At 40.2% G+C, this 24912-nt stretch overlaps 2 protein-coding genes and 3 long non-coding RNA genes across 5 annotated transcripts; 1 reads left to right on the plus strand and 4 right to left on the minus strand.

Annotated features, from left to right (window-relative positions):
* Positions 1-404: 404 nt before the first annotated feature.
* On the minus strand, positions 405-2170 carry LOC107989349 (uncharacterized). Its single transcript, XR_001760882.2, has 3 exons — positions 1776-2170; positions 574-1015; positions 405-500 (listed from the first exon to the last, which is right to left on the minus strand). It is a non-coding gene; the product is annotated as an uncharacterized LOC107989349 (long non-coding RNA).
* Positions 2171-3208: 1038 nt separating this feature from the next.
* LOC103387547 (uncharacterized) lies at positions 3209-3862 on the minus strand. Its single transcript, XR_522436.1, has 3 exons — positions 3816-3862; positions 3378-3454; positions 3209-3304 (listed from the first exon to the last, which is right to left on the minus strand). It is a non-coding gene; the product is annotated as an uncharacterized LOC103387547 (long non-coding RNA).
* On the plus strand, positions 3360-15949 carry LOC112487807 (uncharacterized). The gene is made up of 4 exons (XR_003051256.1): positions 3360-3495; positions 7574-7614; positions 12710-12787; positions 15816-15949. It is a non-coding gene; the product is annotated as an uncharacterized LOC112487807 (long non-coding RNA).
* Positions 8815-16246, minus strand: LOC103387544 (calpain-2 catalytic subunit-like). Its single transcript, XM_008322236.3, has 21 exons — positions 15835-16246; positions 15273-15342; positions 14129-14247; positions 13907-14040; positions 13668-13836; positions 13498-13581; positions 13327-13412; positions 12293-12364; positions 11789-11949; positions 11512-11684; positions 11420-11431; positions 11063-11274; positions 10942-10978; positions 10801-10866; positions 10651-10708; positions 10506-10570; positions 9616-9684; positions 9446-9524; positions 9242-9355; positions 9090-9148; positions 8815-9005 (listed from the first exon to the last, which is right to left on the minus strand). Exons 1-21 carry the CDS (start codon positions 16069-16071, stop codon positions 8982-8984), a joined length of 2100 nt encoding a protein of 699 aa, XP_008320458.1. The 5' UTR covers positions 16072-16246; the 3' UTR covers positions 8815-8981.
* A 1192-nt stretch (positions 16247-17438) lies between these two features.
* LOC103387545 (calpain-2 catalytic subunit-like) lies at positions 17439-24685 on the minus strand. Its single transcript, XM_017037463.2, has 21 exons — positions 23789-24685; positions 23223-23292; positions 22899-23017; positions 22193-22326; positions 21929-22097; positions 21738-21821; positions 21581-21666; positions 21428-21502; positions 20811-20971; positions 20566-20735; positions 20461-20472; positions 20000-20211; positions 19613-19649; positions 19446-19511; positions 19310-19367; positions 19170-19234; positions 19007-19075; positions 18820-18898; positions 17807-17923; positions 17648-17706; positions 17439-17559 (listed from the first exon to the last, which is right to left on the minus strand). The coding sequence occupies exons 1-21, from the start codon at positions 24023-24025 to the stop codon at positions 17536-17538; spliced, it is 2103 nt and encodes a 700-aa protein (XP_016892952.1). The 5' UTR covers positions 24026-24685; the 3' UTR covers positions 17439-17535.
* Positions 24686-24912: the final 227 nt, after the last annotated feature.

The following is a 24912-nucleotide window of genomic DNA, read 5'->3' on the forward strand; positions in this document are numbered from 1 at the left end:
CCAAACCTCCACCGTATGTAATAATAAAGTCGTAGCCTAAAGATAAACACCTGTGGTCTTAAACACTACTCTAGCCTGTTAGTCCACCTACAGTTACTGTTTACAGAAAACATTTACATCCAGCTATTTACATATACAACGTAGTTTATGAAAAGTGCCTGGATTCTAACATACCATAAACTTAATGGATCCAGCCTTAAGCTCCACCTTCATTGTATCTTATGTGCGATATGTTGATTCTCTGAAACCAATGAGACCCAGTAAGACAGTGTTTCAACTAAGTGAACAAGCTACAGCTGCCTGTTATTCCTGCTAAAACAAACCTGGTCTAACTCTAAAGAGTGTCTTGCTGCAGGACAGCTGTTAGCATTATTATTCAGCAATTTCTCATTTTAGTTTCTTGCCCTCAAGTGTGACTATCTGCTTTCCAAACTTCTCTGTAAAACATTTTCTGTCTGCAATATCTGCAAGCGACTGGAACTCCAGGTCATGTTTGATACCTGTAGAAGAGACAGCAAATTAGTTTTCATCGTTTGACGCTGTGGACTTGTATGTGTGAAGATGGATGATTACCGTTCATTGCATTTTTTAAGTACTGCTTGGAGCTCGAGTATAGAATTTTATCATGGATACTTGCTTCATCAGGAGCCCTGGAATGAGGAGAAATCATTATTCACTTTCCATTTCCAAGGTAAAAACAAATGTCTCTTCATCATGTGGGTATGTCTACATTAGAGCTAAACTCCTTTCTGTATAAACACAAAATGTTAAAATTATTGTGAGGTCAGTTGAAAGTTCTGCGATTTAGTCAGTCGATGAAGTTAAGCAAGGACTGGGACTGTTGACAACCACCATTCACTTTGAGGAACTGCTCTGTGAAAGTGTGAAAAATCTGTTAAAAGTCAAAAGTTCATCCTTCATCAACTCAACCAGCCCCTCAGTCACGTTTGGTTAAACGCATTTTGTCGAAGATGTGTATCACTTGCTCGGCCACTTTGGCCCCTGATCCAGATGTCTGTTTTTGAGAAAACAAAAATGGAACAGCACAGTCAGACACACTGCTGTTTGATATTCATTTAACAAGATTTTGGTTTTACATAAAAGAAACAAGGTGTATCTTCTATGGTTATATTTTTTAAAATGTATCAGAAATTTCAGTCCGATTTTCCACTTGAGCATATTCATAAATGAATAAATCCTATCAAAAATGTTATATGACAATCAAAAGCCTAAACACAGGCATGATAAATGTGTGTCTCTGTTGATTTTCTCTCTCATATTGACCTGGACTTTTGTCCACAGGTAAAAAGCAGAGCTGAAAAAAAAAGAAACAGGAAGTTGTTGAAAACTTGAATTTGGAGAGAAGTGAAATGCCTGATATTTTTAACAGCACTTCTTTTGAACAGTTAAATGCTACAAATTTGAGCTTCGCTGTGAATTTCCAAGGCCCTGACTATCACATTCCAGTCATTGTGAAACGAGTTGGTACAAGAAAGACCGCCCTAAAGCATTATCTCCAAACAAGTTTCAGGCACTGACAAAGCTCACTCCATTTTGACGACAAAACCACACCTTAAAAACGTTTTCCTCATCACTCTTAAAAAAAGCTCTTACCTCTGTAACTACATGCAGTATAACTACACCTTTTCTATCAAACACATCTTAAAGGCGAGGAAACACATTTTAGGAGTGCACTCCATGTCAGGGTGTGACTACAAATCATGCCCAGGACAAAGTGTGGCAGCAGTGAGTCCAGTCATTTTTGTGTTACTCACCATTTTTGCTTTGGAGGTGTGAAAGAGCAGGCAGCAGGGAACAAATGGCAGCAGCAGTCTCAATGCTCAAGAGTCATAAAGAAGGAGAGCAGGTTGACTCACAGCAGGAGAAGGAGGAGGAGCAGGAGCAGTGGCAAATGAGCACACCTCCACACTCAGGTCCACCTCCCCGTCCACAGGTGTGACACTTTAGAGCTGCAGCCTCAGCAACGCTGAATGCATTAATGCACATTAAAATGACGATCACAACCAGGTGCCATCGACGATAATGTCTTCAGATGTCTGTTGCAGAACAAGTGTCATTTTCATCGCTCAGTATTATCGGCTTCAGCCCAGTTACTGTTCAGGTGAGAACCCAAAAAAAGCTCCAGGGCAGTCATGGGTGGGAGTGGCACATGACGCCACAGCCAGGTTTTACACAGGACAATCCTACCATTTTTTTTTCAATTTCTCCAGACCATCAGGGATAGTCAGCGCTAGTGGAGGTCACACGCATAACAGTGTATATATTTTTAAAACGCACACTCTCACTTCTATCATTTATTTTGAGAGATACCAGGCAGATTAACATAATTTAAAGAAAGTGAAAGTAATAATGATTCTTTCTGTGTGGCCCAGTACCAAAAGATCTACAGCAATAAACCAGCCCCCGGCCCAATAGTTGAGTATCCCACAATAAAATATTCTAGTGAGCCGAGATAACAAAACAAGGGAAATGTAAACAAACAAATAAAAACAGAAGTTCCAGCACAGTTCATTTCTTAATGTTTATTTAACAATACTTGATGCATTAGATGCTGCATTTCCACAGAACATTTTTCCCCCATTGTAAAAGGTATTGTGTACAGAGTGTCTCAGGGTGTAACAGTCTAGAAAAACAGGCTTTGTCAAACATTGTGGAGCATCTTTCAAGGATGCGGAACCTAATTCAGTTGTACGTGCCCGACCGAATAGTGTGCATCCCAGAACACACTTGTTGGAGCAGGAGTGTATGTACATGACATCAAGTGTGAAATGAGACAAATGGAGCTAAAGTCAAGTGACACGGCATCAACACAGGTCAAACAGCCAGCGTCAGTGTGACGAGACTTTGTTGTAGAGGATGGACGTTGGACGTTATACAGGCACTGAATCCCATCTGGTACCCAACCCGTCTTGTTAAGCTTTGTTGAGCCAATCCCTCCCCCCACCAGAAATGTCCTCATCCCTTGGAGACTGTAACAGATCAGTGTGTGTGTGTGTGTGTGTGTGTGGGGGGGGCTAGGGGGAGTAACAGCAATTTCTCATTTTAGTTTCTTGCCCTCAAGTGTGACTATCTGCTTTCCAAACTTCTCTGTAAAACATTTTCTGTCTGCAATATCTGCAAGCGACTGGAACTCCAGGTCATGTTTGATACCATTATTATTCAGCAATTTCTCATTTTAGTTTCTTGCCCTCAAGTGTGACTATCTGCTTTCCAAACTTCTCTGTAAAACATTTTCTGTCTGCAATATCTGCAAGCGACTGGAACTCCAGGTCATGTTTGATACCTGTAGAAGAGACAGCAAATTAGTTTTCATCGTTTGACGCTGTGGACTTGTATGTGTGAAGTTGGATGATTACCGTTCATTGCATTTTTTAAGTACTGCTTGGAGCTCGAGTATAGAATTTTATCATGGATACTTGCTTCATCAGGAGCCCTGGAATGAGGAGAAATCATTATTCACTTTCCATTTCCAAGGTAAAAACAAATGTCTCTTCATCATGTGGGCATGTCTACATTAGAGCTAAACTCCTTTCTGTATAAACACAAAATGTTAAAATTATTGTGAGGTCAGTTGAAAGTTCTGCGATTTAGTCAGTCGATGAAGTTAAGCAAGGACTGGGACTGTTGACAACCACCATTCACTTTGAGGAACTGCTCTGTGAAAGTGTGAAAAATCTGTTAAAAGTCAAAAGTTCATCCTTCATCAACTCAACCAGCCCCTCAGTCACAGGTATCCAGAACCGGGTTGAAGCTAACAGGGGAACCAGATTAAAAACAAAAATACAAACACCTACCAATAGATCAAGGTCAGTTCCGTTTTGGGTGTTTCATGGGTTTCAAANCATTCCTTTACATTTAGCATGTTCATCAAGAACATAAACACATCATCCACAGCTTCCAAATCCTTTTGCCGGAAAATTTTTTCTGGCTCCACATCAATGACACCACCATGATGATGCAATACAACAATTCTTGGACGATCCCGTGGGTTGTTGTCTGCCTTGGTTAAACGCATTTTGTCGAAGATGTGTATCACTTGCTCGGCCACTTTGGCCCCTGATCCAGATGTCTGTTTTTGAGAAAACAAAAATGGAACAGCACAGTCAGACACACTGCTGTTTGATATTCATTTAACAAGATTTTGGTTTTACATAAAAGAAACAAGGTGTATCTTCTATGGTTATATTTTTTAAAATGTATCAGAAATTTCAGTCCGATTTTCCACTTGAGCATATTCATAAATGAATAAATCCTATCAAAAATGTTATATGACAATCAAAAGCCTAAACACAGGCATGATAAATGTGTGTCTCTGTTGATTTTCTCTCTCATATTGACCTGGACTTTTGTCCACAGGTAAAAAGCAGAACTGAAAAAAAAAAGAAACAGGAAGTTGTTGAAAACTTGAATTTGGAGAGAAGTGAAATGCCTGATATTTTTAACAGCACTTCTTTTGAACAGTTAAATGCTACAAATTTGAGCTTCGCTGTGAATTTCCAAGGCCCTGACTATCACATTCCAGTCATTGTGAAACGAGTTGGTACAAGAAAGACCGCCCTAAAGCATTCTCTCCAAACAAGTTTCAGGCACTGACAAAGCTCACTCCATTTTGACGACAAAACCACACCTTAAAAACTAACCCTTTACGTGTACACTGCCTAACAGCCCTTCGCAAACCAGTTTTTCCTCATCACTCTTAAAAAAAGCTCTTACCTCTGTAACTACACACAGTATTAAACCCTTTTCTATCAAACACATCTTAAAGGCGAGGAAACACATTTTAGGAGTGCACTCCATGTCAGGGTGTGACTACAAATCATGCCCAGGACAAAGTGTGGCAGCAGTGAGTCCAGTCATTTTTGTGTTACTCACCATTTTTGCTTTGGAGGTGTGAAAGAGCAGGCAGCAGGGAACAAATGGCAGCAGCAGTCTCAATGCTCAAGAGTCATAAAGAAGGAGAGCAGGTTGACTCACAGCAGGAGAAGGAGGAGGAGCAGGAGCAGTGGCAAATGAGCACACCTCCACACTCAGGTCCACCTCCCCGTCCACAGGTGTGACACTTTAGAGCTGCAGCCTCAGCAACGCTGAATGCATTAATGCACATTAAAATGACGATCACAACCAGGTGCCATCGACGATAATGTCTTCAGATGTCTGTTGCAGAACAAGTGTCATTTTCATCGCTCAGTATTATCGGCTTCAGCCCAGTTACTGTTCAGGTGAGAACCCAAAAAAAGCTCCAGGGCAGTCATGGGTGGGAGTGGCACATGACGCCCTTATATGGAGAACAAACCTGTCCATATTTTCAGCTCATCTCCTTCTCCGAAGCGTTTCAGTTTCCTTATAAGGTAAAAGGCAGGATGAGCGCTCAGATACGCCAAAAGGATTGATCTGTCTACCTGAGGAGAGAGACATGTTTCATCCGCACCAAATTCCAGCAGTCGGTAGTCAGATGTTCATGAACGTGATTGGTCGCAATCCACTCCCACGTGTCAGCCCGATCTCCAGAACTGAAAAAATATGAATGTCGTTTCTTGGGTTCTTAGAAGACTGCGCAATAAGGAAGGAAGGAAGGAAGGAACGAAGGAAGGAAGGAATGAAGGAAGGAAGGAAGGAAGGAAGGAATCTTTATTGTCATATGCACCAGAGGAGGTGATACGAAATTTAGTTTGTAAACTTTCAATAATTGTCCAGTCTCAGCGGTTGACAGGGAGGCAGCGATAAAATGGGGAGTTTGATTATAGAGTTACTACCTGACGTGTCTGTTTATTACAGTAGCAGAGAATTAGGACGCAGTGGTTGCAAAACTACCCAACTTTAGTACAACATAGGTAAGTTGGAGGTTTGTTTGCGAGACCAAAAGAGAAGGAGAAAACAGAAGGTATTTGGTGAAGACTCACAATTGGAGAGTGGCTGGAGCTGTCAATGGTATTTGTTAAACCTCCTTTACTTTGTATTGTTAATGTAAGCCCACCACCCACACATTCTTGCCTCACAGCAAGAATGTCCCTGGTTTGATCCCCAATGATAAGTCTTTCTGTATGGAGTTTTTGGGTTTTCTCTCCTCAGTCCAAACAAACATGAAGGTTCACCCAGTCAATTGACCACAGGTGTGAGTGTGACTGGTTGTTGGTCTTGTGGCCCAGTGAGAGACTCCATCCTGGTCTGATGACTCCTGTGATTGTCACACCAACCTGATAATGTATGTCTCCACCAAGGCTGAACCAAATAATAATAAAGAAACATTTTGTGTTTACATTTTATAGCATACTGTTTTATAACCAGATTGATATTTTATTTTACTATTTAAAATCCTCATGCCCAGAATGTGTACTGTCATTTAGGTAAAATGTACATCTTACTTATCTATTCATAATAATTTCAACATCACATCCGCGGCATTGACGTTGTTAATCCAGTATAAAATTACGGAAGCGGCCATTTTAAATGGCGTCTCTTCCTGTTCAGTCCTCCGACCTGGCTTACTGGTAAAAGTGTGAATGAAATTCTTCATGCTATTTTTGGCTGAGAGATTATGGATGCCAATAATGATGGATGGACTATTTTTACATCCAAAGTCTCTGTTTCAGTGTCACCACTACTCATCTTCCCCTGTGAGTCTGTGGTTTACAGTCAGAGAAGCCCGTCCCACATCCTGTTCCAGAAAGCAGGGAGTTTAAATGGCAGCACGTCACAGCTGAGTCTACAGTACTGCATGAAAACACTGCAGCCACTGCAAACGTTCATCCTGGTATTTCATGCCTTCATTTTGTTTTTGTCTTTATTTTCATAACCAGCGTGTTAGCCTATGATGGTCTTTCACAGCTAATGGCAGCTGGAGGAGCTGTGAGCCACAGGAGGCAGGAAATCGTTGCACACATTCCCTGTGGTAGTTGAAAATGCATGTTACTGCAAGTCTGGCCACAACCCTGTCTGTGAAATGTAGGCAGCAAACTCAAAGTCTGTGAGAACGCTGACATCTGCTGGAAAAGACATCACAATACTCTCAGGAGTGAAGGGAAAAAACACGAGATATTCTGAGCTACAACAATTTAAACAACCACTCATCAGGTCAAGTCAAATCTAAATACTGAAATCAAGAAATTAAAGGACGGGAAAAGAGTGGTTGGTGCTCTTGCCTTACAGCAAGAATGTCAACGTTTGATTCTTGTTAACCGTTCGTCCTTATGTCAAAAGCTCCAGTGACCTGACGCTGCTGTCAACATTAATAATGTTGTTAATTTATATTAATACCAGTTTGATTGGCTGTGGTTGTTTCTACGACTGTACAGTTTACAATATAACAGCCGCAACTGCCTCTCTTCAAAGATAGTTTTTCTCCCCCACTGTCACGTAAGTTATTATAAGTAGTTGTTATTATTAGTAGTATTAGTAATAGTAGTAAAAATAATATTAATAATAATAATAATAACAAGGATAATAATTGAGAACACATTCTGCTCTTTTTCTATAATATAATTTTAATATTATATTTTAATATATAAATATAATTTAACGATATTCACTGTTTTTTCCATTTTTCCTGTTACAGGGTTCGTGTGTGCGGTTGGGATAATTTCATGGACTTTTACTGTAAGTCAATTAAGACCTTAGTGTGTTGTTGTTTGTTTGTTTGTTTGTTTTCTGCAGCTACTCTGGTTTCCTGTTGTCCAAAACCAAGCAGGTTTAGGTAAATTGGTCACTCGCCACAGATTTTAGTGTCGGTGTCATTGTGAATGTTTTTCTTTGTTGTCATGGTGAGCCATCCACTGTTTACCTCTGCCTTCAGTCTATAACTGGGAATCAATCCAAAAAGGATTAAGTAGTGAATATGCAATGAACCAACCCAGAAGTCCTTCATGCTGGTCACAGCTGCCTTTTTTTTCTTCATTTCAAATCAACATTGGTCTCACACATAGATAACAAACACTTGTAGACCGAGATGCACAGCACACACACATTGTGATGAAATGTAATGGTTGTTAATGAAACCTCAGTTGAAGACTTACTTTCACTGGTTCACTCCAGCACTTGTCTGTCATCAGAAACCCAACACTGTTAACATGGAGGAACATCATTGTCCGTACTCAGGCTCAGGTTTCCAGTGTGTTGGACTATTGTTGGGTGTGGTTAGTGAAGTGCTCTGAGGTGTTAGTGACAAATCTACCTCTCAGAGTAATGGCCCTGACACAGAAAAGTGTTTCCACCTCACAGAAATCATCTCTTAATAATGTATTATTTGTTTGTTTTTTTCCAACAGTCGTGCACATTTTTTCTTTTCTTTTTTCTGAAGAACTGTTATTTTCAGACCAGGTCTAATTTTTGTAATCCACACCAGGGTGGGAAAAATACTTTAAGAAATAAATCCAGAGCTATTTCAAGGCAACTGTGTCGAATACTGTAGTTAAGCTGCAACAGGGTCATCATGCCATTGTCTTCAAAGCCAACATTAATGTTATAGTTCTTTGCTAACACCAAAGTTCAAACTCAAATCAACCGAGGGCCACTGTTGCCATTGTCATTTAATTGGCAGGTCACGTTAGTGTACAATGTTGATATTTTAAAGATATAATGTGTCACTTTTAACGCTAACCTTTAGCTTAAACTTATTATCAGTGTAATCTTAAACCGCCTTTATGTTTTTTGCTTCATTTTAGTGTGCTGTGGAAACAACTTAGACACATTTTGCAAGTTTAAACAGATGTGCTCTGTTATCCCACCTCAGCGTACAAAGTGTTAATGCTAACGCATAGAAAAAAACATTTCCACTGTGTTGGACTAGTAATTTAAAAAAGCATCACAAACACTGGAGTTGTAAAACTGTTTTTTTAATTATGGAATAAAATGGATGGAATAAAACACACTGGTTAAAGAAGACGCTAACATTTAGCAGGATACTTTTGTAATGATTTTTAATACAAAATCTAGATTCTTCCACTGTTAATCTTCATTAATCTCTTCTAAGACATCGCAAAATTGAGCCACTGTGAACAAAGAACACACACACAGTTATAGGTCATTAACTTTAACATCACTGATTTCAGATTTTTCTGACGCCTCCATCTTACCTCCATGAAGCCTAGCTCTATCGTACCAGTCCCGTCTTTGTCCAAGACCTTGAACGTGTCTGTTAAAAACACAAGAACAACACACACAATGATGACGATGACGTTGTTCACCAGCCGCACCACAGAACACACAGACACGGTGTGACACTCACTGAACTGTGACTCCAAGCGAATCAGGCAACAGACAAAATTGTCAAAGTCAATGGAGTTGTGGTCGCTGTAGCGCGCCACAACAATCTGATGTAGAGCGTTGTTCAGACTGAATCCTGTCAGGATACAATACAGATGGAACACGTGTCACACATTTCAGCATCATCAATACCCTAAAAAAAAAAAAAAAGAAATCACTGCATTACCTGCATCCTCGACAGCCATCCGCATTTCAGAGGAACTCATACAGCCACTGCCGTCTGTGTCTCTGGATTTGTACAGATCCTGATGCAGAGCCAAGAACACGTTTATGTGCCAAACATTCCACTGCTGTGTGCAGATGTTAATGTGCATCCAAAATAATACTGAAACCCACCAGGTATTTTTCTATCTTTGTCCACAGGATCTTAAATTCCACCAGTCCCAGTTTGCCAGTTCCATCTTTCTTTAAGGACAGTGTTAAATAAAAATGATATTTTTCCAAATGGGAATCAGTTCTTACAGATGCCCGGCATTTGTTTTTTGCAAACGACCAGCAGAGTAAGTTCTAATATTTGAATATTTATTATTAAAATAGTAAAAAGGAGTAAGAAAATAAGCCAAAAATAAACAATAGTGTCCTTAGTTTTTGGTAAGCAAGTCTGTTATAGTTTTTGTTACACTGTAGCTACATTTTAACTGAGGCTCTGCTAACCTTGAATTACATTTTGTATATCAGTTAGCATAGCATACCTATATTTTTGCATGCCATTTAGCTATTTTAGACTTTAGTTCTGTCTATCCATCCATCCATCCATCCATTTTCATCCGCTTATCCTTTACCGGGTCGTGAGGCTGCCGTCACCACCCAAATCACATTGTACCGTACCAACCCCCCTAAACCTTCCTGCGGGGGGTGAGTCCACTGGAAGGTACCAACCGCCCTAACCGGGATTTGAACTTGCCACCAATGACAGAGACATTGCCTCTGGGCCAAAGTGCCACTAGTTCTGTCTTGGCTCATTTGGCTACACTCCTGTGCTGACAGTGTCAAGTCAGTCTGTCTCTCAGCCCTTCTGTCAGTCTGTGTCTCCATGGTTGATCAGTTTTATCACCCTCACCTGTGGTTCCCTGTTCATCAGTCTCACTCATCTCACCTGGTGCCCTGGGTATAAATACTCCCTTCCTCCTTCACCTGTGAGTCCACGGTTCAGGTCTGTCACCTTGTGCTCCCTGGTGCCTCACGTGTTTTCCTTTTTTTCTTAAACTAAAGAAAGAGAAGGATACATCCAGCAGCTGGACCATGTTGTGACACGTGATCTTACTAAATCCATTTGTTTTGATGTCACTTCCTGGAAACAGATAAGGTTCAGACATATGTTGCCAAGTTTACATAAAATCTTGCAACAGGAAAGTGACAAGCGTCTCTTACTTCTTGTCACGACTTTGTTGAGAATCTTCTGAAGCTCTAGTGCACAAATCTCTACGTCCTGAAAGCATACGACATAATGATAACCTGCAGCACAGCGGCTTTAACCGCTTTCATTATTGATACGTTTTGTTCAATGTCAAGCTCACTAACATGTCCGGCCAGCTGTCCGAACAGCGACTTGAATTTGGCGCTGATGTCGTCCTCATCAATCTCAATCTGTGCACCAGAGAGTCAGGTTTATTCCATTTATTCCAACCTTATTAAACACAAAGATACTGGACTGTGTCGTACCTCCTCCACGTGGCTTTCCACTGGATCATCTATCTCTCTGTCATCAAAAAGAAGCATTAATGATGAGGATAGAACCAGTGCTGCAAAAAACATGTTCTTTTACCAGGCAAAACAAACTTACTGGAAGTCAGCGGGTTTCTCTGAGAACACCCTCAAGTAAAAATCTCCATTCTTGTACGGCTCAAAGGTCGAGGGAACGATGAGGTATTCCCCCGGGGGGAGGCAGAAGCGGTTGGACACCTCCCGCAGGTTGATGAAGGTCTCAGAGCGAGCTGCTGAGAAGTTCCTGAGGAAGAACTGTTCTTTCAGGTGCACCTGCCTTTTACCGTAGTACTGGAAGAAGACACACAACAGTATTGTCAAATAAGAACGCAGTATATTGCCTACTGCTTAAGGCTTTGCAGAACCATTTCCAGAGGTGAAACCTGACGGATCATTTAAATACTCCTTGTTTGTGTCTTCATCTGTGTGTGCATACCTCCTCCGGAAGCTGGAAAAAAATAAAGCAACCATGAGCCGTTGAAGGTGGATTTTGTCACTTCAGCTGTCACGTCACCAACGTCTCCTCACCTCATAGATGGCGAAACCAATTGTCTCCATGTCCTCGCCCATTTTTCTCATGCGACGCTTGTTCTTCTGCATCAAGCCCACTATGACGGTGCAGCCCTCCTCCTCGCCGTCATCGGGGTCATCGTCCACTTCATCCAACTTTATGACAAACTGAGGATTTTGCCAGAAGGAACCTAGACAAGCACAGCTTTTGTCGGCGAGGTTTCTGTGGTTGTTAATGGTACAGAAACCTGGGAATGAAAAGATTCTCAGATCAAGATGTTAAAACTGCTCATACGTGGATAGTTTCTGCAGCCACCAGCTGAAACGCCACTTCTCCAGGATTCCTCAAACTCCGTCTCTGACCATTTCTTGTACTCCTGACCAGTGAGGGCATCGGGGGTGAGGTTGCAGATCTCGATGCGGGAATAATTGTCCAGGAAGTCAGAAAATGACATCCTGTTGAACAAAGATTTGAACAAAGATTTTTTTCATCTGTTGTGCAGTTGCTAAAACTCTCATGACTATGAGGCATTTTGAAAATTAACAAAATATAGTCTGCTTCTTATAAAATAATAGAAGGTAATACATTGCCACTGCATCCTTTGAATTTTGAATTACTCATAATGTTTGTGGAAAAATTCCCAATAATTTCTTAAAGCCCATAGACAAGGTCATTTAGTCGAAATATCAAGTTTCAAAGTTGTTGTTTTTTTTAATGTCTTTTTAATCACATTCAGGGGAACAACTGAAACCTACACGTCAATTTTGGATCCTCAAAAATGTAAAGCTTGAAACTTACCAAAATTCGCCATCATCCCGTTTGGTCAGCCTCTCTCGGTCATCATCACTGACGTATCTCCACTGATAAGAACTGAAAGGGAAAACGAAACTTTGTAGAAAGTTTGTCTTTTTTAATTTTAAGCAGGTTCCCTCTCTGAGATGAGAACTGTGAGGAGTGGTGAAGCTGAACAGGTCTATGTGCCAAACACTTCTCCACCCATGTTCTGAACCCACTTAACACTTCTCCACCCATGTTCTGAACCCTCTTAGCAGCCATTCCACTGGGTGTGTACTTGTGTGGTTTTTTTTTTACATGCATGTCAGGGAAACACAGCTTAACGCCTCGAGTGGAATACAGGTTTTAAATAGGAGTCTTCTTTTGAAATGCCAGTGTCATATTAATGCTAATGTTGTGTTTTTGTTGACTTTATTACAGACCTGGGCAAACTACGGCCCCTGGGCCAGATGCGACCCACCAGGCTTTTAAGTCCGACCCCCCAAACACTGGCTCCAGGTACGGTAAAGACTGATGTCAACTTTTCTGTTACATGAATTACAAAGAATTGACTGTAATACCTCTTGATGCCACTAAATGGCCCAAAACAAATCAGAGCATTAAAGTCATACTAAAATAGTTAAAAAGAAGTTTGTTTACATGAGCCAAATAATAAATACCAGTTAATCTTCATATCTTACAGTTTACCACGTAATATCTACAATTTAGTCAAAACAAAGGCAAATTGTAGACAAATGGAGTTCTCAGGCAAATGATGTAAGTTTAATTATGAGCCGTCCTGTTCCTACGTCAGCTGGAAATCTCCCTAGAGAGACTTTGCTGATATCCTGTTACTGTTCAGTGTTAAGCTGGTGTCATGTTCTCTATGTGGCTCTTAAGGGAAAAATAACATTTAATAATAACTTATGTGTTTTTTTTATTGCTGTTTCATACAAGAAGTTCAAAAAGTTCAAAATTTTAGACTTGTGAATTTTATAACATTAGAGGAAAATGATGAAAAATGATAAAAGTAATTTAGTTGAGTAACCAACGTTTACCTGTCACTCCAGGCTCCGTTCCACTCCACCTGTCCCCATGGGTTTCTGATTCTGATCAACCTCTCCGTGTCTCCTCTGTACTCCACCTGACACATAATCAAATGTCAAACTTAATATGGCAGTCGCTCCAGTTTCACATGAACTAAATGTCACATATAGACACGTGCTCACCTGCTCCACTCCTGTGATGGAATATGCATGGCCCTTCACCAGATTACTGTCTGTGATGGCCTCTGAGTCACGTGCATTGGTGATCTGGGATGCAGTAAAATAAAATACACACGTTACCAACAGTACTACGACATTCAGAGGTTCACACACAGAGCGTATTTGAAACACACGTCGATGGAGCATCCCAGAAGAGAGCCTCTCTGCAGAGCCTTGTCAATGATGTGAAAGAGATGAGGGTCTGCCCTTCGCAGGTCATGACTCTCAGCGATGCCTCCAGTGAAGTCCTCAAATCCTTCAATGGTGCTGCCACCGGAGAGAGCCTCGTAGCATCCATTCAGCCTAAAGAAATGAAAGTTAGGGCTGAGGTACAGTAGACACTGACAAAGACAGATCTGATAACCCTGCATACTTGGCATAAGCCTTCTCCAGCAGTGCACTCCAGAACTCTGTGTTGTCCTCTGAGTGGACGAACAGCAGCTTTCCATCTTTGGTAGGCAAACGGTCATCGACCACCACATCCACCCACTCACCAAACTGCCAGAACTGAGAGCCAGAGAGAGAAAGAATTCAACTGAGTCAAACCTGTTTCTTTTTCGTCTTTGAGTTAACACATAGAGTCCAATGACTGTACCTCAAAGTGAAAGATTCCAGCGTAGTTCCTGTCATAGCTCTGGTCGTGGGGGACGACCCGAGACAAAACCTGCTTATTAAGAGTCAAGGAAGCAATGGCTGCGAGGAGCCAGCAGTCACCTACAAACAAACAAACAAAATAGATTTAACTTAGCTGTAAACCAGGGGTCTCAAGCTCCAATGACCTGAGGGCCCCATCATCATCAGGCAGATGTTTTTTAAGTAGCTATGTGTAATATAAATATGTGTAATGTAAATACTTACTGTAGTGCAAACAGCTGATACATATATTTTCCCCGTTCTTAAATGACCAACACTTTGACTAAACTTTCTGTGGTTAAAAATAAAAGGTGACAAAACAAAACACCCTTAAGAACTAAAAAACTTAAAACTTAAAAATACAAATGTCCCTGCATTTCCAGTGTGGAACCCATTTCATGTCTTAAGATGTAGTAATAGTAAGTAGTACAAGTAAGGTGATCATGTTGTTCTTGTTTGGTGAATATTATTCTTGCAATATTACAAGGAAACTGCAAATGTGGATTCCAATCACAGCAGTCATTGGGCGAGCTCTGGCCCCGCCCTCAACAGTTCACCACTCTGTTACAGGTGCACATACTGTTTGGAGACAAACAACCAATTCCACAAACACTAACACCATCCATCCGTCCATCAATATTATATTGTCCAATCACATAAGGCTCCATGTTTTTGGACTATGGGAGGAAACTGGTACAGACAGAAATACGACATAAATGCAACATAGTTCTATATACACCTCATCTGTGCTCTGTTAACACTCTAAATTCACCACATTGTTCATCAGCTGCCAATGCCTGCCTCCTTCTCACACACACACACACACACACACACACACACACACACACACACACACTCATGTGTTTTTAGTCAGACTGGGTGTTGACAGAGTAAAACTGAAGGAGCTGTCGTGAGTGGTTTTGCTGCTTTCAGTACCTGGGAATTAGTCAGTCGTTACACTTACAAACAGACGCCAGAAAAAGAATCCCGATCATCAGGATGTCCACCAGGAGTACACAGACAGGGCCACGCCCCTTCTAACATAGATCTAAAAGGTATCTAGAATGTACTCATCTTCTGAAATATTCAAAACTGGTGTGACTCACCAAGGGCTCCTTGACAAATGTCAGTCCTGGTAGCATTTTCTACGATGAATTTTGGATTAGAACACAACTCCTGCAGGACAAATGAAGAAGTTCACTCATTATACAGTTACATTATTAAAATACTTGGCTGTAATTAATGAGTAATTTGCATTACATCGATAATTTCACGTTTTTGATCTTAAATTGCCAAATGATAAAAAATGAAATGAAATATTCTATAAACTTATGTTATCCTATCCCATCTTATCTTTCTCCATTCATACATATATACATATTTCTACACATATGTATATGTAGGAACGTATATTCTAGATATAATAACAATATAATATAAAGTTATATAAAGTTATAATAAACAATCTATACATATTAGTGTAGAATATGAATGACAATGTAGACAACAGGACTACAGACAATCCAACCTTATGTGTGTGATTATAGGATTATAACTTGATAGGATTATAATTGTTTTAGTCATAAAGTCAATTCGACTGTTGTGTTCTAACACTAAAATGTTATCATCTTTCTACGTCATCACCACAGGACCCACTCACGCACCCACCGTGGGTCTCATCCACTTGATGCCTCGCACTTTATGAGAGTTCGGCCCCAGCTCATTGAAGCCCAACGATGAAGGCAGCGCCTCGAAGCAGTCGTCCTCGAACAGCCGCCCTCTCTCCAGGCAGCCGCTCCGCAGAGACTCGAAGTCCTGGTTCAGGTATTTCACCGCATGGTCGTTGGCTCCGATCCCTTGCGCTTTCTCCCGGTTGTGCTGAAGCTTTGCAGCGATGCCGGACATGATTTCTGACAGTTGACAGGAGGATGGAGCAGGTTGTCGTTCTCCCTGTGCTCAGGTGTGTGTGCGTGTGGCTGTCTCTGTCATTTGAACGCACACTGACAGTGTCCACACCCTCAGCTCTGGCTGCTTGTTGTCGAGGTTCTGGCACACCTGCTCTCATCCTGCCCTTGTGGCGCGGATGCAGCGCACACTCCGTGGAACTGAACTTGAACCTTATTATTATTCAGGCTTTTATATTCGAAGTAGAGAGAGAATTTTTAAGGTTTCGTCGGATAGAGTCAGAGTTTTTACACTAGAGCCAGAATGTGGAACTCATTTTTAGAGTTCTGAAAGAAAAAAAGAAAAACCTGGAGTATTATATAAAAAAGAAAGTTAATATTGAAGTTAATATCAGGTTTTTGAGAAACAAAGGGATAACTGTAATTTTAACATGATATTTTTGACGTGAAAGAAAGTCTGAAAAGTTCCATGAATTCAATTAATTTCAATTTAATTGACAAATTTAATAATTTAAATACAACATATTGATTAGTTAATTTTGTTTTTGTTTTTTACATTCTATAAAACTGTCTGCATATTTAATATATATAATTATATACTGTATATATAAATATAATAGAACGTAAATATCATATATGAGGAGGCTTATTAGTTATCTTTCCTTAAATCACTGGTTCAGTTCCTTGTTGTAAATTATTGTTCTTGTGTATGGAGTCTGGAAGTTCTCCATGTCCATGATCTCTGGCTCCTCCCACAGTCCAAAATTATGCAGATTAGGAATAATCTTAACCCCAATCTGGAATTAGGGACACCATGAGTTGACCACAGGTAAATTTGAGAGTGGTTGTGGGCCTGCAGGATGAACTGGAGAACTGTCCAGGATGTACTCCACCTTCACACAATGACTGACTGGAACTTTTTTGTTCAGATGGAAATTCTCCCCCTGCAGGAGAGAAGGCAAAGCTACATTCTATGTTTAGAAACAAACTCCAAAATTCTTGAATGCTCTAGCTTTTTTTATTTAATCGAGAAACGAATTATATATCAAGTACAATGAGTAAATGAACATCCCGTGAACATTGGTAATTTTTTCAATTGAACTATAGAACATTTGTCATACATAAATCATGAGGAATGAGTTGGGTGTGCTTTACTACTTGAAATAAGTCTGATCTGCTAATGAACATACAGTCATAGTTCTTTATTTTGATGCAGCCTGATTCAGTAATTATTATTTACCAGCTTGTGTAAAATATTAATGTGAAGAAGAGCAACAGTATAACTATCACTGATTAATTTGATTGGGTCATTCTGACGTTAACTGGATCACAAGACATCTTAAAAAGGGCGCTCCCGTATAAAAAATGTCAATCATGCAACTTCTACTAAAAGTGCTTCATATACTCATTTACTAACTGTCCATAGTCTTCGTCTTTCTGTCGTGATAACCAGGTGCTTCCAGAGCTAGTAGATGGCTAGGCACAGCCACTGTGATTGAAAACACAGACAGAAGGAAGTTATTCAACAAGACGTGTGCAGTGGGAGCGTCTGCAGTTTGGCTTATCGTCTCACTCACCTGCTGCATATCCAGCTCAATCTTCCCTGAGTCATGTCTTTCCAGAGCCTTAAACATCTCTGATGGAAAAAACAGACAAGCAAAGTGTTGTTTATGCAAAGGTGTTGACGATACAGTAGTTGTCTCTCTGTGTGTGTGTGTGTGTTTGCTGATACGCACTGAACAGCATTTCCAGTTTGATGAGACAGCCTACAAAACTGTCAAAATCTATAGCGTACTGAGCGTCAGCGTAACGGCTGACGATGGCCTGCAGCACAGCGCTGTTCACATGAAAACCTGCGATGGACAAAAACAGAGACAGTGTTTTTTCTTTTCTCATTCAGGGGAGAGATTTTTAAAAAATGCGTCAGATAATAGCAATGACTGAGTCATGTTACATCGCCTCGCCTGTACCAGTCTGAGTTAAAGTACAGATGTAGTGCAGGGAGGGAGTCAGACTGGTTGGTCCAGTCCAGCAGCCACTGGCTGATGCAAACAAACACATAGCAGCAAATGATAGAACTTTGTTTCTGCCTTTCTCTGTGATATTTTGTAAACATGCCATTAGCATGAGTGTGAGACATAGGATATAACATGCCATTAGCATGAGTGTGAGACAGAAGGAGGATAGCCAGAGTGCTGTGACGTCTTTAGGTCAGAGAAAATAGAAGCAGTCTCCATACCAACTGGCCATGCATTCAACGTATTCCATTAGGGATATACTGTAAGTGATGTCTCAGAAACAGGCTGTTTTCCACCGAGTGACTTTTAATTTTTCATCTGAACAACCATTTCTGACACAATCCTACCTGAGATCTGGGACTATGTGGAAATGAACCTGAACTCTTCTGCGTTTATGTTGTATATATCTAAATACAAGATAATAATTATATGATATGCTTCTACACATAAGATTATTAATAAAGTTCTGTCACTAGGTATTCAAAAGGGGGGTTACAAGCCACTGCTGGGACTGAGAAAGATATTTAAAATCAAAACAGCATATGAACACGTGTAGTACTTGAAAAGATTAGTATTGAATTCAAAATAATAAGTAATGTTCGTACAAGACTCATGCTACATGTCTCTGTCAATATGGCAGGAAAAATATTAAAGACATTTTACAACTCCCTTCTAGTTGAAGAGATATATTCCATAGTGTCTAAAGCAGAGAATGATGATATTAGAAGAACCTGCTTCTGTTGCAGCTGCTCTCATCTCATGTGAGCTCATGGTACCAGAGTTGTCCGTGTCGTGATGCTTGAAGATCTCCTGTACGACCAGGAAACACAGGAGGTGTGTTGTTAGGACAAGTGCGTCCAGGTACTGTATTTATGGCATGATTATATTTAATCTCAGACCAAATTCATCACTTCTTACCAGGTATTTTTGGATTTTGTGCCAAAGCAGATGGAATTCCATCAGTCCCAACATGGAACTTTCGTCTTTCTTGAAAATGTTAAGGCTTATTTATCTATCCAGCTAACTAACCCACCCACTGTGTATACCGTAAATATTTTGTTACCAATTTTAAAGAGGATACATCCATAAGGCTGACAATAAGCCGGGCCGTTTCTAGGCTGAAACCGTCTGTCTTGATATCAGAGCCTGAAAGAGCGTAACAAAACAAAGTCAGTGCCAAAATTAATATTGACAATATCTAAATTTATTCTAAACACCTACGGTGGGACATGACGTTGTTCAAAATTCTGACCAGCTCAAAGACAGAGACCTCCATGTCCTGCATGAAAAAGAAACGTGTTTAATAATTGTTTATTGTTATATTTGATGATTTGACGTTCAATGTTCTTCTACCTACATTGCCCGCGATCTGCTTGAAGAGCCGTTTGAAATGAGGATCCACGTCACTCTCAGATATTTCTTCCTGTGAGGACATAGTGTTAGTCATTAATGTTTGTCTGTTTTATTGTTGACCATTTATGACCTTAAGACCGATTGTTATTAATATTGGTTTGTTTTTCTTACGTCTTCTACTTTAGCATCAATATCTTCCTCCAGTGGACTGAAAAACACAAACGCAGTTAGAGCACACTCTGTTGGTGTGCAAGAACATTACAACTAATTACATACTAAGTTCATCCTCTGTTGCTTTTCCCCCCTCTACAGGAACAACATTGTGAATACAGTTAAGTTAGATTATTACACACAAACACTGTACAGAAACATCTTCAGTTACTTCAGTCAGAATCGAAACAGTGAGTTTCTGGTGGTAATACCAGAGCTCAAACCACTCTGCCACAGTTTAATCTGCTAAACTACTTTCTCCTTTAATAAGAAGTTGACCACTAGATGGCAGTAAAAACTACAGTCTTCAACTCTAATGTCATCATTCGGTCGTCATTCTAATAGTACCTGGTACCAGCCTGTTTCTCTGAGAACACCCTGAGAATGAAGCTGCCATTCTTGTGGGGGTCAAAGGTTGATGGCACGATGGCGTATTCCCCCGGAGGAAGTCGGAAACGGTCACACACTTCACGCATGTTGATGAAGGTGCTGCTCATGGCCACTGCTCTTTGGCGTAGAAGAACATCTGGGCCCAGATGGACATTGCTGCACCCTTTGTACTGAGGGTCAACAGACAAAGTAAAACTTACTTCTCCTGAAGGGTCATAGCAAAGAATTCCAAGGTTGATTAAAACCAATTTGATATATTTAAAAGCTACACAAAGTCTTTAATTTAAATTAAAGTCTGATTTTTAACTTGTACTTTTTAGGTTTTTCAGAATTCAGGCCTTAATCTTAGAATTTTGGGTCAACTTAAAACTTTATGGCTGTTTATGTGTTAACCCACTCCTGTGGTGACCAGTACTGACCTCATCTGGGACCTGTGAGAAAAAAAGACAGTTTACATTAATTGTTATTCTTATGTAAAAACTCAAACATGCAATTTTAACCAAAATAAATCCCAGACTAAATACCTTATATATGGCAAAGCCGATGGTTTCCAGGTCTTGGCGAAGCTGCTTCTTTTTCCGTGCGTCCTTCTGCATCAGCCCCACCAGGAATGTGCATCCATCCTTCCCGTCCAGAGGGTCATCGTCCACATCCTCCAGACGTACAACAAACTGAGGGTTGGATGAGAATGTGGCTGAAACACATTAAAGATAGTATATTTTATATAAAATATGACATGGTGACACACTGGACGAGAACTTTTCCTCACCCGTGTGGTTGCGGCAGCCTCCAGCGGTGGAGCCGACCCTCCACATTCCTTCAAACTGGTAATTGTTCCAATGTCCCACCTGATCACTAGTCAGTGTATCCGGGGTCAAGTTACAAATCTCCAGCTTGGAGAAATGCCTGATGAAGTCTGAGTAGGACATCCTTAGAAAAGAAGCACAACATGTGCTGTTGTATTTGCATATGTTTTATTTAAATACACCATAGAATTGTACAAAATAGTCCTTCTCCTTTTAATGCTCCACCTGAAATGAACACTGGCCTGTCCATCCTTAGTCCTGCCATATTTTAATAATACCAGTAGGTGGCAGTGATGATTTCAAAGCGATGGCAGCGGCCACTTAACCACAAAAGAAATTAGTGATGAAGAGTGGCAGGATCAACTCCCAGGAAACTAAGTCTTTTATCAAACTTTTTTGTTGTTATTGCTCAATTTAATTTGAATTTTAATACATACCACAAGAAACAATTGCTAGCATTAAAAAGAAGGTGCTGAACTTGTCGTGGTCCAAAAAGTTTTAACAGAGTTATTCAAACTGTGGCTTTTTAACCTGCCTAATGAAAATATATTAATATTTGATTTAAAAAAAAAAGTTTTACCAGAACTCTCCATCTTCTGCCACGTGGTTCAAGTTTGATTTCTCATCTTTGCTGATGTAGTTCCATTCCCTGGATCTATGTTTTATAAACAACAGGTATTAAAGTGTGGAAACTGATGATGAAGGCACAGATATATACAATCATGTACTGTACCCATCACTCCAAGGCCCTGTCCACTCAACTTGACCCCAAGGGTTCCTGACACGAACAAGCTGAACCGTTCTACCTCTGTAGTTCACCTGAAATACAGAGCGAGAGTTAGTGATGTTCCTGACATAAAGTACATAAGAAAGTACAAACTACAGTCTACCTCTTGTGCACCAGTAACTGAGTATGCATGTCCTTTCACCAGTTTAAGAGAAGTGACTGCCTCCGTCTCATAAGCACTGCTTATCTAAGAACACATAAAGCACAGACTTTGGTCCAAATCCAACAGTAGAATGAAATTGTTGCTGGATTTATTTGCACATTGTTATGAAAACCAATGAAAATACAGCTTACGTCAATGGAGCAGCCCATGAGTGACCCAAGTTTCAGGGCCTTCTGCATAATTTGAAAGAGATTTGGTGGAGCTTTATTTAAGGTGTATATCTCTGAGATGCCGCCTGTAAAATCTTCAAAACCCTCGATGGTGTTCCCACCTGACAGGGCTTCATAGCAGCCATGCAGTCTGTCAGAATCCAAGAGACGCAAACACATTTACCAACTGCATATGCGGCAACGGTACATGTAAAGAAACATTAAGGCAGCAGGAGTAACTTGTACTTTGCATAGGCCTTCTCAAGTAGAGCGCTCCAAAACTCAGAGCCCTCGGCTGAGTGAACAAAGAGCAGCTTTCCATCTCTGGTGGGCAACCGGTCATCCACCACCACATCCACCCAGTCACCAAACTGCCAGAACTGAGATGGGGAAAAAAGGCAAAAACATTTTTGTTTGTTACCAGATGTTGCCGTGCAGGATGTTGGTGACACGCATTGTGCTTTTAAGAGGGCTGTGTTATCCTTGTGTTGCATACTTTGTGGCAAGTGTGGTCGGTCTAATATTACTGTCTAATAAAACATCCACTGTGTTTGTTAAGACTTGTCGTTGTTTTAACTTTAACACAGAATTCACAAACTAATTATTTGTTGTGGTGAATTTAAGATTCTAGGATGAAAATTGACCACATTTGTATGTGAGTGACGGGAAAGAACAGTCATTTATACGTAGAATAACAAGAGTACCTCCATACTGTATGGATTTAGTTATGAATAATTACAATCACAAACACTGCCAAATTTTCCTGATCACATTGCAGTGGAGAAAATATCTTTTTTACATCCCATTTCTGGTCCCTAAGAATATATTTTGGGTGAAATGTATAGTTTTCACATGGTAAATTTTAGTAAAATTATGGATCAACACATTACCATAGTTTTGGATAGATTTCAAGGTTAAACATTATAAATTATGAAGTCAGTTTTCATCCAACCTGAAAGTGGAATATTCCAGCATAGTTTTCAGTGAAGCTCTGTCCAGGAGGAACCACACGAGCCAGAATTTGGTTATCCAGGGTCAGAGACGCTATTGCAGCCAGAAGCCAGCAGTCACCTGTATGTAAACGGAAGATAACAGTCATGAGATTGAGCAACATACAATGTTCACCACACTCCAACACTGCTGTAAACATCATATACCAACAACAATGGTTTTGCAACATTAATGGCTCATGGGCGGAGGATTTGTTGCAGGGACGTTGTAGTTACTTTTCAGACGAGATAATATCTCTTCATCCATTATAGTTTTCCACACTTACCCAGAACTCCCTGGCAAATGTCTGTTCTCGTGGCTCCATTATCGATGAACTTAGGGCTGGAACACAGCTCCTGTTCAGAGCATCAAACCACAGGAGGTCAAAGGGTTGAATATTGAATAAAAGTTTTAAGAGGGATTCCATTTCACCTCACGACAGAACTTCACAGACAATCATTAATGTCTGGATCAAAAATTCAACATTAATATTTAAGACAATCAATTAGAAAAGAAGGATAAAGCTTTTCAGATTCAAACTCCGTCTATCACTATATTTTACTTCAGAGATGGAAATCTGTAATCTTTGAACCTTTTTGGTTATTTTATGTGAAAAAAAAACCCACTATTTTGACATAAAAGCCCTGTTAGCATTATTAGCTGTGAATGCTTGGAAAACAAATCCTTCTAAAGAGACATTAAAAACCTTGGTCAGTAAAGTTTGAGGAGTAATTTCACAGACCAAAAATTTGTATTTTTACTCAACATTTGTGACATCCTTGTTCATTACTGTGTTGAATATAACGTTTGATGTACAGCTGATTTCTTTCAGTCTTCTTGGCGGTAACCTACCGTTGGCCTCTTCCAGACCAGTCCTCTGGTGTTGGGAGAGTAAGGCCCCAAGTCATTGTAGCCCAGAGACCTGGGCTCAGCCGGGAAGTAGTTGTCCTCAAAGAGACGTCCTCTCTCCAGACACTGCTGTCTCAAAGCTTCGTAGTCCTGTTCCTTAAACTTCACTGCACTCTTGTTGGTGCCAATGCCGTGCTCCTTGGCCTGCTGATGGGCCAGTCGGTCTGCTGTGGAAGTCATCCTCACCTGGTGCAGTAAAGACTCTCTGGACGTTGCAGCCGGATTGTCTCCTTTAGGGTTGGACCTTTTAGAATCCAGATGTGTCTTTGTTTGCTCCCATTTATAGCAAATGCAGGTGATGTGAAGACAGGGTGGGGCCACAGTCAGGGAGGGGCTAGCAGTGGCCAGGTGAGGCAAACAGAGCAGAACACTAAGCAAATGAGCTTCAGTGGCCACAACTGAAATACAAACAGGGACACACCTCAGAGTCTCATTTTTTTCAGCAATGGAGGTCTAAATAATAAATCCTAATAATAGATCCAAGAGCGAAGACAGTGACGCGTTTTCAGGATATGTTAAAATGTATTTTAAACACTTGGCAACTTTGTAATGATCGTTAAGACTAAATGAAAGAAAAGAGTGAAGGAGGGGATTATGGGGAGCAACTGTTGAGCAGGACTGAGAGAAGGAAAAGAAAAACATTACAACACAGAGATGTGTGAGTGCAGTCAGCATATTAGTATATGTTATACATTATGATTCACTGTGGCTGTAATGGAATGCAGTATTGACAGAATACATTATTACTGGTACTACGTGGCATTCGAAAAATATTAATTATACATGAAGTAATGTTTTTACCAAACAGCCAATAGACGTCAGCCATTGTTCTGGTTTAAATAAAACCTGAAGATGGATGGATGGATAGATAGATAGATAGATAGATAGACAGACAGACAGATAGATAGATAGATAGATAGATAGATAGATAGATAGATAGATAGATAGATAGATAGATAGATAGATAGATAGATAGATATTGTATCAATATTAATTTAAAAAATGCAAATGAAATTATTTAATTTCTTTTAACCCAGAATATAAAATGGACATTTTCCCATCAAATG

This window comes from Cynoglossus semilaevis, chromosome 12, assembly GCF_000523025.1.
Source record: "Cynoglossus semilaevis isolate Cse_v1.0 chromosome 12, Cse_v1.0, whole genome shotgun sequence".
NCBI lineage: Eukaryota > Metazoa > Chordata > Actinopteri > Pleuronectiformes > Cynoglossidae > Cynoglossus > Cynoglossus semilaevis.